This window comes from Oreochromis niloticus, linkage group LG6 (genome assembly GCF_001858045.2).
Source record: "Oreochromis niloticus isolate F11D_XX linkage group LG6, O_niloticus_UMD_NMBU, whole genome shotgun sequence".
Lineage (NCBI taxonomy): Eukaryota > Metazoa > Chordata > Actinopteri > Cichliformes > Cichlidae > Oreochromis > Oreochromis niloticus.
Window position 1 is genome coordinate 583,393 of NC_031971.2, and position 15,863 is coordinate 599,255.

At 41.0% G+C, this 15,863-nt stretch overlaps 2 protein-coding genes across 7 annotated transcripts in view; both read left to right on the top strand.

Annotated features, from left to right (window-relative positions):
• The window catches only part of LOC100711262 (malate dehydrogenase, cytoplasmic), an 868,968-nt gene that overhangs the window by 382,646 nt on the left and 470,459 nt on the right, over positions 1–15,863 (top strand). The gene's annotated exons all lie outside the window — the stretch shown is intronic.
• Positions 1–15,863, top strand: part of LOC100695949 (atlastin-2) — a 44,756-nt gene that overhangs the window by 19,017 nt on the left and 9,876 nt on the right. For all 6 annotated transcript variants that reach the window (XR_003220601.1, XR_003220602.1, XM_005457621.4 and 3 more), the window contains 9 exons: positions 2,967–3,253; positions 4,108–4,242; positions 5,926–6,030; positions 6,162–6,212; positions 7,781–7,837; positions 8,125–8,217; positions 8,431–8,569; positions 13,862–13,989; positions 14,207–14,263. Coding sequence is in view for 4 of the 6 variants with exons in the window: in XM_005457621.4 (XP_005457678.1) it covers positions 2,967–3,253; positions 4,108–4,242; positions 5,926–6,030; positions 6,162–6,212; positions 7,781–7,837; positions 8,125–8,217; positions 8,431–8,569; positions 13,862–13,989; positions 14,207–14,263 (1,052 nt within the window). In the remaining 2 variants the exon portion in view is untranslated. The remainder of the gene's footprint in view (positions 1–2,966; positions 3,254–4,107; positions 4,243–5,925; positions 6,031–6,161; positions 6,213–7,780; positions 7,838–8,124; positions 8,218–8,430; positions 8,570–13,861; positions 13,990–14,206; positions 14,264–15,863) is intronic.

Genomic DNA, 15,863 nt, shown 5'->3' on the forward strand with positions numbered 1-15,863 from the left:
AGATTGCATGAGTAAAATTAGTTGTTGTTTTTTTTATTTGCCAGTTTAACAGCTTCTGTTTTGCCTGTCACTATTCCCTGTCTGTTTTCTTACCTGGTTCTTCCTGACCTTGTACTTTCTCCTCATGTTCCCCTCTTTCCTCTCTCCCTCTTTGGACTGACAATCATACACACATAGATTGTATTCAATTAGATTTTTTTTTAAAAAAAACTATTAAGCTCACTAATAAAAAAGTCCTCTCTTAGTGTACTTTCAACCAAAAGGCAAATAACCAAACCACATGTACATCTAATAAAAGATATAAATATTGAAACACTGATCCAACATTATCCTTTATTGATGGATCATTTGATCTGACACTTACCTGAATGTGGCTCCTTTTTTTGAAAAAACTTCCTCATATCCATTATGAACCTGACTGTCTCTCTGTACACACACACACACACACACACACACACACAACAGGAGTTATAAGGTTAATGGGCATCCAGTCAGTTAGCTGTTAGTACCTTGCGTTCAATATCGGCACATATGACAAAATAACCAGCTTCTCTCATTACATTTCAAACAGGACAGTGGTAACAGCAGTAGGCTACGGACAATGTTAAGTTTTAGATTATAGGCTATATAAATTTCAATGGGAGCAACAGGATGGTCAAATATCGCTGATTTTACTACAGAGCAGGACGGAGCGAACATGGTCGGGAAACACGTTTTCAACACAGCAGGTTACCTGGGTGTAATGTTTTTCAGCTAAAAAGAAACATGGTCTGACTCCTACCTAACTATATAAAGAGTAACTTAGGGTTAAATGCAGCTAATATGTCCTGTTTTAAGCCAGGCGCTTATCTCCGCTCTGCTGTGTCTCAGCCACTATCGCTCTGGCAGCAAGGGTGCTAGAGCCAGAGTAGGGGCGAGGCGAGCTGGAACAAACCATTTTGGGAGGGGAGAGGGGTTATCTATACTTTTGTTGTTAAAATGTTCCATCTCAATTAAGTACTGTATGCTTTTTATAGTTTTAGTAGCGTGTCCCACAAACAGCAAATATTGTCAAAAAAAGTAAGAAATCTTTGGGGGTGCTTTGATTCAGCACCCCCAAAAATGGGCTAAAATCGCCCCTGCTGATTACCTATTGTCTCTCCTGTTTATTTTTGCAGTCATTATTATATATGTTTAGCACCCACTAACATCTATTTAATCTATTCCTAATCTATCTATTCCTTTCTATTTCTTATTTATTTGCTTTATAAGTACATTTGGGTTGACTTTGCATTGAGTGATGAGTTTCATTATCACCCCAACCGGTCGCAGCAGATGGCCGCCCCTCTCTGAGCCTGGTTCTGCCGGAGGTTTCTTCCTGTTAAAAGGGAGTTTTTCCTTCCCACTGTCACCAAAGTGCTTGCTCATAGGGGGTCATTTGATTGTTGGGTTTTTCTCTGTATGTATTATTGTAGGGTCTACCTTACAATATAAAGTGCCTTGAGGCGACTGTTGTTGTGATTTGGCGCTATATCAATAAAACTGAATTGAATTGAATTATCCAAGTCAAAAACAATAGAAATGGTCTCTCATATAATAACAGGATCAATGTAGCTGCCACCCACCCCTCCAAACTCCACACTGATTTTTAAAGAATCTAGAAGTGAGTATAATTTATCTAAGCACTCACAACCAACTGTTTCACAAGTGATGGTTATATTAAATTACTAAAAGGTCATGTTATATTTAACAGCAATTTGCATGAATGTTGAGACAGTTCCTACTGAAAATGACATTTTTTGCTACAAATTAGGGCTGCCACGATTAGTCGACTAGTCACGATTACGTCGACTATCAAAATCGTCGACAACTAATTTAATAGTCGACGCATCGTTTGAAGCTTTGTAAGATCACAAAAGACGCAGGAATAAGTAGTAGGATTTGAGAGTGTAATAACGGACTGAAACAGAAGATGGCAGCACTGCATGTACAAGGATGCCAGCTGCCGTTAAAGGCAAAAGAAGAAGAAGCTGTGTCCCAGAATTCATAGCGCGGCCCTGCTCAGTTTCCAGCAATGGCGGCTGCTAGTTAGTTTTAATATTACTCTTATTATTCTTTCTGGGTCACAAAATAAACGTCTAACATGTTTTCAGGCGAGAATGTAGCTGTGTAAACTTCAAATATCTGCTCAGTTTATCAAGACACCACATATTTTCAAAAGCGCTCAGACGTTTTCGGAGACGTCTGTTACCCACCAGCTCGATAGCTAGCCGGGGTTCTAGGCTCACTAGAGCCGGTGAGAACACCGGACTCCAGGCAAATCGTTTTCAAACCCACCGCTGTCTTTCACTACTCAGGTTAAACATGATATATAAGTCACTTAGATAACTTAAAAATGTTATTGTTTGGCTTTTTTTAGTATTTTATTTGTTCCTGGGTAAATCGGTTTGGCTGAGATTAAAGTTATAGTTTTACACAGCTGAATAAACATCAAGCAAACAACTGATTATCAGAAGTGTGAGATGCTTGAGAACATACTTCGGTGTCCTGTTATATTTTAGATAGCAACGAGCAGACGGTTGAGTTTATTAAACTCCACCGAAACAATCTGCAGATTTCATTAAAATGTCATAAACTATCATCTTGTCTTTATTTTTAGTTAGCACGTACCTTAAACACTTAAAGCTGTAAGCTAATGATAGTTATTTAAGAGCAGATGCATACTGGTGCAATAAGCTGTACGTTTTACGTCCAATGGATGCATGATTTGATTAGTCGACTAATCGCAAAAATAATCGGTGACTAGTCGACTATCAAAATAATCGTTTGTGGCAGCCCTACTACAAATGACAATTGATAATAAGAACACAGGCTGTAAATCCCTTTATCTGGCAAGTTATTGCTTCGTGCCAGTGAACAATCATGACCAATCATTTCTGCATTCTGAGCCTTCAGCCACATTTTAAGCATACTTTTCCCCCTCTCAGGTGGCCACAGTTTTAAATCATGCGCATCCCAGATAAGGTGTGAAGAGGAGGACTATGACCTGCTGGAGAAGGAAGAGGAGGAGGAAGTGGGCGTGCCCCAGCCTGTGCAGATTGTAGTGGCAAATGAGGAGCAGCATTCATTCTTCCTGCAGGAGCAGGTGCTGGAGCGGCTGCTGCTGCAGAAGAAGGTCCAGGACCTCCATGTGGTTGTCGTCTCTGTGGCTGGAGCTTTTCGCAAGGGCAAATCCTTCCTGCTCGACTTTATGCTTCGTTACATGTACAAACAGGTAACCTGTCAAGTTCTATGAAATTCAGATTGTTAGTTTCAGCATAATCCTGCTGACAAACATCACCAAATACATCCATTGACCTCAACTCTCATCTTGGTGGAGCAGTCAAAAAAACCACTGAATGGCCCCGCTCTGGCAAAATACAAATGCAAACTATACACCATGATAATGAGCTTACGGAAGCTGGTTTTCCTGAATTAATCATTAATTTCAGAATTGGCTTGTTTCAAAATGTTGAAAGTTGTAACGCGAGAACGAGATACTTAAACTCCTGCACTTGGGGCATCAGCTTGTTTCTCACTCGAAGTGGCCCTTTTTTTATTGAGGACCATAACTTCTAACTCATTCCTGCCACTTCACTCAGCTGCAATGCAACCTTCTCCAGTACGAGCTGGATGTCACGTGCTCAGAAAAGATTCTAAGGCCACCAAGGTGAAAGCTTTCTGCCACTTGGCTACACCTATTCCTGAAGCACCCCCTACAAGATAACTCCTAGGGATGTGGTCAAATGCCTTCTCAACCACAAAACGCAGACGCAAGCCTGAGGAGAGCCCCCCCCCAAACACACACAGGAGGGATAATTGTGCGTTAAAGTGGATTTTAGGCCTACGCGGTGCCATCTCTGTGTATTACACATCTAACCATTAGCACTGGGTGAAAAATGCAAGTATCTATATTTAATACTTTTGCTGTTCATAAATGGATTTGTACACTGTAAGGCAAAAATTAAGAGACTAAAGTTTGAATTGACTCCGATATTTCTGGAGAAACTGCATAAACAAAAGGCTTTCCACATGTTTGCGTGTGAGTTTGGAATGCAGTTTGTTAGCTATACTCTTGTGATCTTCCAGTCATCTGATTCGTGGCTCGGTGGTGAGGAGGAACCTCTGACCGGCTTCACCTGGCGGGGTGGTTGTGAACGGGAGACCACGGGCATCCAGGCGTGGAGCGATGTGTTTGTAATGGAGAAACCAGATCACAGCAAGGTCTGTGTCACAGCATCTTCTAGGCTGTTCCTTTTAAAATGTGGTGTGGATATGTGTGTATATGTGTATAGCGTGAAAAAATGTTTCATCCCGTACTGATTTTTTTTTTTCGTTAACTTACATTTGTCAGATCATCAAACAAATTTAAATATTCAACAAAGTTGACACAAGTAAAAACATAAATGTGTTTTTTAAATGAAGGCATTTATTATTCAGGGGAAAATACAGACCTAAATGACCCTGTCTGACACACTTGTGACAGCCATTATTCACAAATGCTGAAAAATGGAACATTGGTAAACCTTCCCAGGAGTGGCTGGACAAAAAACGAAACAAAGTTGCCCCAAGAGCTCAGTAACGACTCACAAAAGACTCCAGCACAACATCCAAAGAAGGTCTGACTTGACTCAGTTACTGTCAGTGATACCGCAATGACATCAGAATGTCAATCGGACTGTAGTGTAGCATAGCCGGATGGTAACAAAGACAGGGAAGGTATTCCAAACTGATGGAATTGCATTACGAGAAGGCAGCATAGCAGACATCGAGGGCAGCTACAGGCACCTGGGAATCTCATAGGGAAATGGGAATCACGAAGCTAGGAAAGCTGCAACCACCAAGTACCACCCAAGTGTAAGGCAAGTCCTGAGGAATCAGCTTCATAGGAAGAACAAGATCTGGGCAATCTACACCTACGCCCTGCCAGTGATTAGTTACCCTGCTGGGATAATGAGCTGGCCATAATAAGAATCTACTGACATCAAGACAAGGATGCTCCTGACCATGCATTGAGGGTTTCACCACAAATCCAGCACCCTGAGACTGTACACTAAGCAAAAGGAAGGAGGCCGAACACTAGTGAGTGTCAGAACCACTGTCCAGGATGAGACAACAAACATCCATGAGTATGGATGGATGGCCACAACTGGCTGCAGGCTTAGTGAATACCTCAAGCATCAGAAACCCAAGACGGAAGAGGAGTAAGGAGAAGATGTAAGGATGATGGAAGGACAGGCCACTACTTTGTATGTACCACTGTCAGAAGAAGTGGCTGACAACCTGTCAGTGGCTGGACAAAACTGGACTGAAAGACCGCACAGAGACGCTAATCATGGCAGCACAGGAACAAGCCATAAGTACACGATCCATAGAGGCTAGGGTCTAACACACTAGGCAAGACCCCAGGTGCAGAATGTGTGAAGATGCCCCTGAGACAATCCAGCACATAACAGCAGGGTTCAAGATGCTAGCAGACAGGGCATACATGAAATGCTATAACCCAGCAGGCATAGTATACAGGAAGACCTGTGCTGAGTATGGCCTGGAAGTCTCGAAGTCAAAATGAGACTTGCCCACTAGGGTTGTCGAGAATGACAGAGCTAAGATCCTGTGGGACTACCAGATACAGACAGCCAAACTGGTGATGGCTAACCAACCGTACATAATAGTCATGGACAAGCAGAGGAAGACGGCTGTAGTGATTGATGTAGGTATACCAAGTGATATCAGGGGGCTGAGAGAAGAACTCAAGAAGATGTCGAGGCTGAAGGCAACAGTGGTCCTAGTGGTAACCGGAGTACTCGTTGCAGTGACACTGGAATGACACGGAAATTTAAAAAAAAAATAAAAATATTTGTATGTATGTGGTGTGTATGTTTTTATTTTTACATTATTTTTCCACAGGTTGCAGTTCTGCTAATAGACACGCAGGGGGCATTTGACAGCCAGTCTACCGTTAAAGACTGTGCCACACTATTTGCCTTGAGCACCATGACCAGCTCTGTGCAGGTCAGTCATCTTTTTTATTTCTAGTATATTCTAGTTGTCACATAAGAAACTCTTTCATTCATCGTGTAGTATAACAATAGAATATACGCTTTTATCTAGAAATTATGGCATCAACATTATGTGTGTTTCAGGTGTACAACCTTTCCCAGAATGTTCAGGAAGATGACCTTCAGCATCTCCAGGTCAGTATCAGCCTACGACACAGCTTTACTATTTCTAGACTAAACCCTATAGCATAAACCCAGTTATTTATGTTATTTATTATGTTAAGTTATTTCAGCAACAACTTAAATGCATCAAATTAGGGCTGTAATGATTTGAGTAATTCAAATAATTTGATTATAAAAAAATACTTGACAGAGCTGTGTGTGAAACGATGCAAATGCGAGTGTGGGGTGTACTAGGCCATATTTATTTAAAGGCTTTCATAAAAACTTTTTACGTTGAAAGTGAAATAATATCAAATGTTGTTGTCATTTAAATTGCATTAATATTTAAACATATAAAAGCTTTTTTCACAAGCCAATAAAAAAGTATGGTTCAGTAAACCTGAGGGTCATTAGATTCGACACTGAACTGTTATCAATATCATTTAACATCTACACATCAGCAGCACAAAAACCTTGCGTCAAAGCACAGGGTAGACTTCAGAATGCTCAATTTTCCTTATTGCAGCCACCACATTCCTTTAAAGTTCTTTAAAGGCTTGAAGACACAAACTCACTCATTCCCTGCACACTTAAACTTGCAGACACACATGCACAAAAACTCATAATATGAACACGCACCCTTTCAGACCTCTTTTTTTCAAAGCTGCCTTTCAGAACTCTGATTAAAAGATGGAATAATCAAGAGATTACTTGATTACTAACATAATCAATAGCTGCAGCCCTACAGCATATCCACACATGCAATGGACAAGCAGTTTATGAAAGCTGTAGTCTCTCTAAACAAGATAAGTAAAGGTCAAATTTTGCTGTGACAAGACACAAAATGAAAAAAATAATTGTTTAGCACTCTTTTAAAAAATAACTAGAACAGCATGAGTAATGGCCCAGAAAGGTTAGTTTTTTATGTGCTTCTTTTCTCTTACCCTCTCTGCCCCCCACCTATTGAAAGACTAGTTGGCTTCAGAGTTGCCACTGTTGAATATAGAACAGAGGCCTAAAGCACTGGGTAGGGCCATTGTTAGGGTGTACGTAGAAAATGACTGTTTCATCACTGTTCAGGTGATGTGTTTTGGCCTTTCTCTTCCTATTACCATTTAGGCATAATAAGCAGTGTTCTTCTTGTCTAAACTGGGAGAACACCTTCAAGTTGATTTGTTATCCATGTAGCTGAAGAACTCCATATTAAGTTTTTTTTTTTTTTTCTGATCTGACATGTGGCCATATGAGGGAGAAAGCAGCTCAGAGTGAAAGTGTGAGAGAAATCAATTGAAGCTAGATTTCTCTTCCCAACTGCACGTAGCGTGCATAGTTGTTATCAAGGAGTGACACGGAAAAGTTAGCTACCTCTGGATTTTTGTGGAGTCTGTTGTGTTTTGTCCCTTCGTGCCAGAAGTTTATATTTGCCCACATATTTCTGAACAGGTCAGATTGTTATTCTTGATGTTAAAACGGGCCTTGACAAATAGCATTAAGCATCGCTAATCGAACAATCAGATATGCAAACAATTTTTCCTGTACTCTGCGATATTTTATAGCTGCTATTGTTTTCTAGGCTTTTTTTGCTTGTTTTGTCTCCTCAGCTCTTCACTGAATATGGACGACTGGCCATGGAGGAAGTCTATGAGAAACCCTTTCAGGTCTGCCATACTATGGTCATTGTCCTTAAAATATGATAAGGGAGGTTTCTTTTAATTTTAAAGCAAGCTTTGTCTTGTTGTACAAGTACTTGTAAAGTCATGAAAGGAAAACATTTTGTCTTCATGTCTGTTCCTGGTCAAAGCTCCTAACACTCTTTTTCTTCGTACCAGCACATACTGCTTGAGTTTTAACTGTTGCACACTCTTATCCATTTCTAGATGTTCTTCACCTGAAAGTCACACACTGATGTCCATGCTGAATAATAATTTAAATCTTGTTTTTTAAGAGACTGATGTTCCTAATCAGAGATTGGAGTTACCCTTATGAACATCCATATGGCCTGGAGGGAGGGCGGAGCTTCTTGGATAAACGATTGCAGGTGAGTTGAATAATTAAACCCTAACAGCCTGACTTGTTAGATCCACAAAGTCAGGTGGCAGTGGATGTAAAGCAGGTGGAAACTGCCTACCTACTACAGTATAGAGGCAATCTTCCGTCGAACATCTCCACAGTTTTTTACCTTTCACATTGTTTTGATTTGTTTTAAGTGCAGTAAATCAGATATTAATTGAAGTGCCTGACTTGTGCTCAGGTGAAACAGAACCAACACGAGGAGCTCCAGAATGTCCGCAGACACATCCACTCCTGCTTCTCCAAAATCAGCTGTTTCTTGTTGCCTCACCCTGGCCTCAAGGTGGCCACCAATCCTCATTTCGATGGGCGGCTCACAGGTATAACAGAACTTGTAATAGCAAAGGTCAGTTCATCTTCAGTTCATGCGTATGTTCTCTTCCTCACCCCTTGGAGGGTGGTATTTCTCTGTTCCTCAAGCTGGGCCCTCTCCCGATTATGGATGCTCCTGGATTGTTGCTCTGGCACTAACTAATCCTTGCCCTCCCTTTTTCTATTGCTCATCGAGCCTCAGGATGCTTGGCTTTGGGTGGAGACCTGAGCATTGTGAGGAGTTTTTGTGTTTTGACATCAATAGCGTGGCCACCTTATTATTCAAGCTGTGCTGTAGCCTCTGAATGTTCTGTGCAATAGATTGATATTTACATCAAAAGCTGTGTTCAAGAAATAGCATAATCACAAGTAAATCTGTCCATCTGTGCAGGTATTGATGATCACTTGTGCAAGTATATTTTCGTGCACAGAACTTGGCAGCCATGTGCACAAAAAAGCCAACTCACACAAGTGACTAGTTTATGAGTGCTGCTCCATCATGCTCTTGATGGTAACTCTCTGTTCTTGAAACCAAGTCAAGCTCGCTCAAATCACCTGAGTTTTGACTGTATGGAAGCCCAAAAGAAAGGGTTCTTAATGTGATTGTTCACTTTGGACAGTTAAGGTTACTGCATTAAGTTACACTGTGGAAGCAACATAAGAACTGTTTTAAACCACTGTCTATGTACCATTTACAATTTTGAAAATGACTTTTGCCAAATTAACTATCAGCAGTTATTGTTTGTAGTGTAGCAGTGGAAATAATGAAAAGTGTCATAGGTGTCAGTATTTTAATGCTTTAAACCTGAAAATCTCTCAGAGCAGAGGTACTTGCAAGGGCATGAACATGCAGGATGTCTCGGAAAGTAGAAACTCTTCATTTCTTATGGCTGCTGAGTTCTATGTGTGCAGGTTGTTGAATTTATGCGAGTGGAGGAATATGTAATGTAATGTTATATGTAATATAAAATATGCATGCATAGAGTCGTAGTGAACAAACAGAGAAAGAATGCCATGTGATAGATGTAGCAAAAGCAACTTCAGGAAGAATGAACACAAGAAGCTCGAGAAAGGAAACAGGCTGAGAGAAGAGCTATAGAAGACACTGAAGGTGAAGGTAATCGAAACACTCAGAGCAGTGACCCCCAAATTTGGGGAGTGGCTCTAGCACATTCCAGGAATGATATCAGGTTTCTGTGTCCAGAAGAGCGGAGTCCTGGGAAAAGTTAGGATAGTGCATAGGATCCTCGGGCTCCCAGGCCTCTGGTAAAGGACCTGGGCTTAAAGGACAGACAGTTTGCTTATGTTTTTGTATGTAATTATCATGGACCAAGCAGCCAGGAACACACAGGCAGAAATGTAATCTTTGAAAATTGGTTTTATTATACCCCAAAAAGGACAAAATGATTACAAAAATGACATAAATAAACTTCTTTTTAAGAACCAAGTGGGCCCATAAAAGAGGTTAACTTAACAAAACTCTACTAAAAAAGTCACTTAACAAAACATAAGTCAACAAACTGACCTGCCCAAATGAGAAACAGCTCCAGTTATATTGCAAATGAATAAACCATTTCACCAAAGGTGAAAACTAGAGAGATAACAGCTAACCATCATTCAAGAGGAACCCCATTCCCCCCTACATGATCACAATAATGGTCCAGTCCATTTTATTGGCTTCTGCATTTAAACCAGTTCCATCCTCAGCCTCCTCTTTCACCCAAACCAGGAAGGACTGGAGCACAAAATGATTACATAAGCTTTAGAGCATAATGTAAACATAAGACAAAAAGATCAAATGAATATTACCCAAGTATTTCAATTGTGTGGTTGCATGCAGCCATCACAGTAATAATATAATATATATTGGTAGGAACACTAGAGGGCCGAAACATCACCTTCTAGTAGATAGAGCAGTCGCACAAAACTGCAAGACTAGACTGGCCTCATCCTGGATTGATTACATGAAAGCCTACACACAATTTGATGGGGATGTGGCACACAACACTGCAGGCCAATTTCAAGCCAATAGCACAAGTATAGGATTTACCAAGGAGATCCTGTTACCCCACTGCTATTCTGCCTGAACCCCCTCAGTGAGATCATTGAGAAGATTGGCTACAATTCAATGATATCGACTATGGAATGGAGCAATTGTCAGTCACCTCCTCTACATGAATGACATCAAGTTGTATGCCAGGAGTGAACAAGACATCGATTCACTTATCCATACCACTAGGATGAACAGCAACAACATCAGAATGTCGGTCAGACTGGTCGTTGGATGGTAATAAAGAGAGGGAAAGTAGTCAGAACTGAGGGGACTGCACTACTAGAAGTCAACATTGCACACACTAAGGACAGCGGGAACCATGAAGAGGCCGCTAGGAAATGGTAAATGGACTGGTTCTTATATAGCGCTTTTCTACTCTGAGCACTCAAAGCGAAGAAGGAACCAAGGAAAGCATTAATCATCAAATACCTGCAGAGAGTAAGGCCATTTGTGGGGAATCAGCTTAATGCAGGGGTCGGCAACCTGCGGCTCTTTAGTCCTATAGTGCGGCTCCGCGTGGTTTGGGAAAATAAATTAGAAGTATTTCGCTGAAGTGTATTTTATTTATGTTAGTTCTTTTAAACTTGTAGTTCTAAATTGGAAGATTATTGTGATATTGAAATATAAATATAAAATTATATTCTATTATTTTTTCCTCGCTCAATATAAGCGTCACACTCGCGGAAGCCGGTATTCCCGCCGAAACACCGTGCATTTATCGAAACTTTCAACCCCAGGTAGGCCAATTATGGATCTTCGGATCCACATTATGTCAGCAGCTCCACCGTGAACTATGTTAAAGACAAACACTGCTCACGCCTCACAGACGACAGATGACAGCTTACAGTCCCGCGTAAACTGACTTCGCACAGCACCGATTAGCAGACGCTGTGAGCAGAGGTTCAGGAGCAGACGTCCCATTGTAAACACATCACGGCAGACCCGACGATGTTTGCATGAACGCGCTTTTCAGCATCTCTTTATTGACCACTTTTCACACACGGTTGTTGTATGCATACAGCCGGCTGTAGCTTCGCAGCTCACAGCCCGACACACACCACCAACAACAACAGCAGAGAGAGCACAGACTTTAAGGCGGCGAGGCATGATTGCGGGTGCCACTCAGGTGCGTCCGCCTCCCCTGCAGCGGCGCTGCAGACCACGCCTCCGCCGCACGCATTAACCAGGTAAAATACATATTTAGGCAGAATTTTGCAAATATCTATTTTTCATTTTTCAGCAGCATAGTGCTTTTTTGCCAATTATTTTTTAAAAGTCAGGTCAAGGCTCCAAAAGCCCAAAGGAGATATAAGGAGGCGGCTCACAACAGTTTTTGTTTGCTACATGGATCATTTTAGTTCAGCTGAGTGTCTTTGCTTTTGTTATATTTCTTTAAGAGTTCAAAATGTGTTGATTATATAAATAAAATGTAATTTTCTCTGTAGCACTTCATGGATTTCATAAGCAGCACACCTTAGTTGTTCACACAAAGGTAGAAAACAATATATACAGTGTTATCTTCATTTTAGATGTCAAAAAGTATTTGCGGCTCCCAGTGTTTTCTTTTGCGTGGAAACCGGGTCCAAGTGGCTCTTTGGGTGTAAAAGGTTGCAGACCCCTGGCTTAATGGAAAGAACAAGAGATGGGTGAGCAACACCTGAACTCTGCCAGTGATCAGATAACCTGCTGCGATAATAAGCTGGCCAAAGAAGGAGATAGAAGCCACTGATATCAAGACAAGGAAGGTCCTTACCATGCATGGGGATTTTCACTGCAAGTCCCGCACCCTGAGACAGTACGCTAAGAGGAAGGAAGGAGACCAAAGGCTAGTGACTGTCAAAACAACTGTCGAGGATGAGACAACAAGAGACACTTATCCATATCACTCAGTTGTAGCCATCAGGATGATGGCTACAACCCCTGCACAGTGTGTACCACCGACAGATAGAAGAAGTGGCTGAGATCCAGAAATCTTATTTGTGGCTAAGTCCAATTGGGAAAGCTCGCCATCTAATTCACTGGAGGAATCCACCTCAGGAGCAATCCAGCATACAAAAAAAACCTGAGCAATCTCTGTGCATCATGCTCGAAGACAACAGTATGATTTCTCTCAGTTGGAACACGCAGGGCTTTTTGGAAGCAGAATGAGATTAACTTTCAGGCAGCTAATGAAGGCTAACAGTTTAGCTCCATGTGGTGTTCTTCAAAGTCACCAGAAGACTGCAGCATCTGCCTGTTTACTAACTGCAACTACTTTGAACATGGAAAGTAGCTGATAACCAGGGAACTTATGTGCAGCAGAGTTTGTTGCAAGCTTACACACACAACATAGCAGTGGACACAGAGCAGGTGGGCGGGACACACTGTGGCAGTCTGCTTTCCCATTGGTTGAAACATACTGGAGCCTGTGTATTCTGATTGGTTGGGCAGGCTGTCTATTTTTCCTGAGTAATTTGGGATTTTCTCTAATCACCATAGGGTCAACAGTATTCATAAACTCCCACAAATACTTGATTAAAATCATTTAGCAAGTTGCAACTCGACCAGATGCTTTTGGTAGCCATCAACAGTATTTCTTCTTGAATTCTGTGGTGAAGATTGTAGTGAACTAGTGAATAAAGTGTAGTGAATAAAGAGTGAAATGACACTGGATGAGAGGCTGCGGGTTTAGTAATCAGAGGCAGATGTGGATATAATGATGAACTTTGACTGTTCTGCTTTTTAGAATAATTATTTAAAATGTTTTGTATACGTTTTGTAGCCAGCTGTGAGATCAATTTTTAAAATGTAGATAATCAGCTCTTCAATCTATTTGGCATGGAGTGCATGTTTTTATGCCATCTTTGTGTCAGTGCAACCAATCCTACAACCCAAAAATAGTTTTTAACTTTTCCCCATGTTTTTCTGTAATGTGTTAGCTATTAGGTCATTTTTTGTACCCTTTGTTTGTTTGTTTATTCTAATGTGAATTTCAATTTACAGACTGTGATGAAAAGATCTAATTAATATAACACCTAAAAACTTATATTTGGTCAAATCTTACTTAAAATGAGAAAATATGGAACAACTTGGCTTGCTCAGGAAATTATTTATTTGCAGGAGGGATCAAAATGACCCCTCAAGGATAAAAAATCACTCAACAACAATAGATGGAATGCACACAACTCAGTGCTTCTCTACCAGAAGAAGCTATTATACACTTTTTTGGGGGGGGGGGGTGTGAATATGTCTTTGGTGTGTCACTCAGATATTGATGGGGACTTCAAGAAGGAGCTGGTGAACCTCGTTCCAGCGCTGCTTGCTCCAGAAAATCTAGTGGAAAAAGAGATTGGAGGAGTCAAAATTACCTGCAGAGACCTGCTGCACTATTTCAAAGTGAGTTTACTTGTCAATAAGTCATCAGATAACTGCATTATAACATTAATTGATTTCAAAGTAAGCTCCCCAAAAAAGAAAAGGATCAAAGAAGTGAGCTTTTGTGGGATTTCTAGTGGGATGCTTGAAAATGTGATTATGGGCAATCTGATGACGGGGGAATACCTCTTTACTGCTATTACTTTCTTTACTTTCTACCCTACTGCTGTATTTGCAGGCCTACATGAAGATCTATCAGGGAGAGAAACTCCCTCATCCCAAGTCAATGCTCCAGGTTGGTTCAGCTCCTTCAGTTTCACTGTTAGATGGCTCCATCTCCTGGACAGTTTACATTATGATCTGTAATCAGAAGAGTAAGTGTCAAGGAAGCAGCTTAGAAAGTTGTGGGGGGGGGGAATTAAGTTGAAATTATAAGATTAGTTGCCTAAGAGGTAACATAACTCCCTTAGGTAACCCCACCAATCATGATCTTCCACACCCCATAATTATGGAATCTTTTCTCCCAATTTCTTTAAAAGATCTATCAGAAATACTGACCCAATTGAAACCCTCAACGAGCTCAGCTGATGTCTTACCTACTCATTTATTTTGTAAAGTTTTTGATACCATTGGGTCCTCTGTGGTCATGCTAATAAACTGTTCCTTGCTATCTGGCTCTGTCCCCAGGTGCTTTAAACAGGGGGTTATTCAACCTTTGCTGAAAAAGCCTAACCTGGATCCAACACTTCAGTCAAGCTTCAGGCCCATCTCAAAACTTCCTTTTATCTCTAAAATCTTAGAAAAAGTCGTTTGGCTACAAGTAAAGAAAGCGCTGGAGAAGCATAATATTCTTGATAAATTTCAGTCGGGTTTTAGAAAGCTACACTCTACAGAAACAGCTCTCCTGAAAGTCACAAATGATATTTTGATGGCTGCAGACAGGGGTGATTGCTCAGTCCTAGTTCTTCTAGACCTTAGCTCAGCCTTTGATACCATTGACCATCAGATCTTAATCCATCGCTTAAATCTTATGGTAGGGATATCTGGATCTGTCCTAAAGTGGTTCACCTCATTTCTGGAGGATAGAACACTTTTAGTTTCAGTGGGAAACTTTCGATCAGATGCGGCTAAGTTTCTATGTGGAGTCCCACAAGGTTCGGTTTTAAGCCCCCTGTTATTTTCACTTTATATTCTTCCTTTAGGCCGGATCATTAGCGGCTTCAAAAATATTTCCTACCATCTGTATGCAGACGATATCCAATTATACATCTCCTTTAAACCTTGGGAATTAGACAAGCTATCCACTCTTATGGACTGTCTTAAGGAAATTAATGTTTGGATGACAAACAGTTTTTTGCAGCTGAACGCAGACAAGACCGAGTGCTTAATCCTTGCTTCAGAGAATATCAAGCCCCAAATTAGTCAACATCTGGGTGCCTTTTCATCCTCGATAAAAGCTACTGCTCGGAATCGTGGGATAATTTTCGATCAATCTCTGTCTTTTGACACTCATATTAAATCTGTGACCCGCTCCTGCTTTTTTCACCTAAGAAATATTGCCAAACTCAGGACTATTGTCTCCAAAACTGAACTTGAGATGCTTGTCCACACTTTCATTTCCTCCCGGCTAGACTATTGTAATGTACTCTTCTCCTGTGTATCTAAAGCTTCACTAAATCGGCTCCAAGCGGTTCAAAATGCTGCAGCAAGGCTGTTAACCCATAGTAAAAAATTCTCCCATATCACTCCTATACTAAAATCCTTGCACTGGCTTCCGGTTGGGTATAGATATAAGTTTAAAATCCTCACCTTTACGTTTATGTCTCTACAAGGTGAGGCCCCCACCTATATCAATGAGCTTCTCCAACCCTAATCTCCAAAGCGGACTCTTAGAT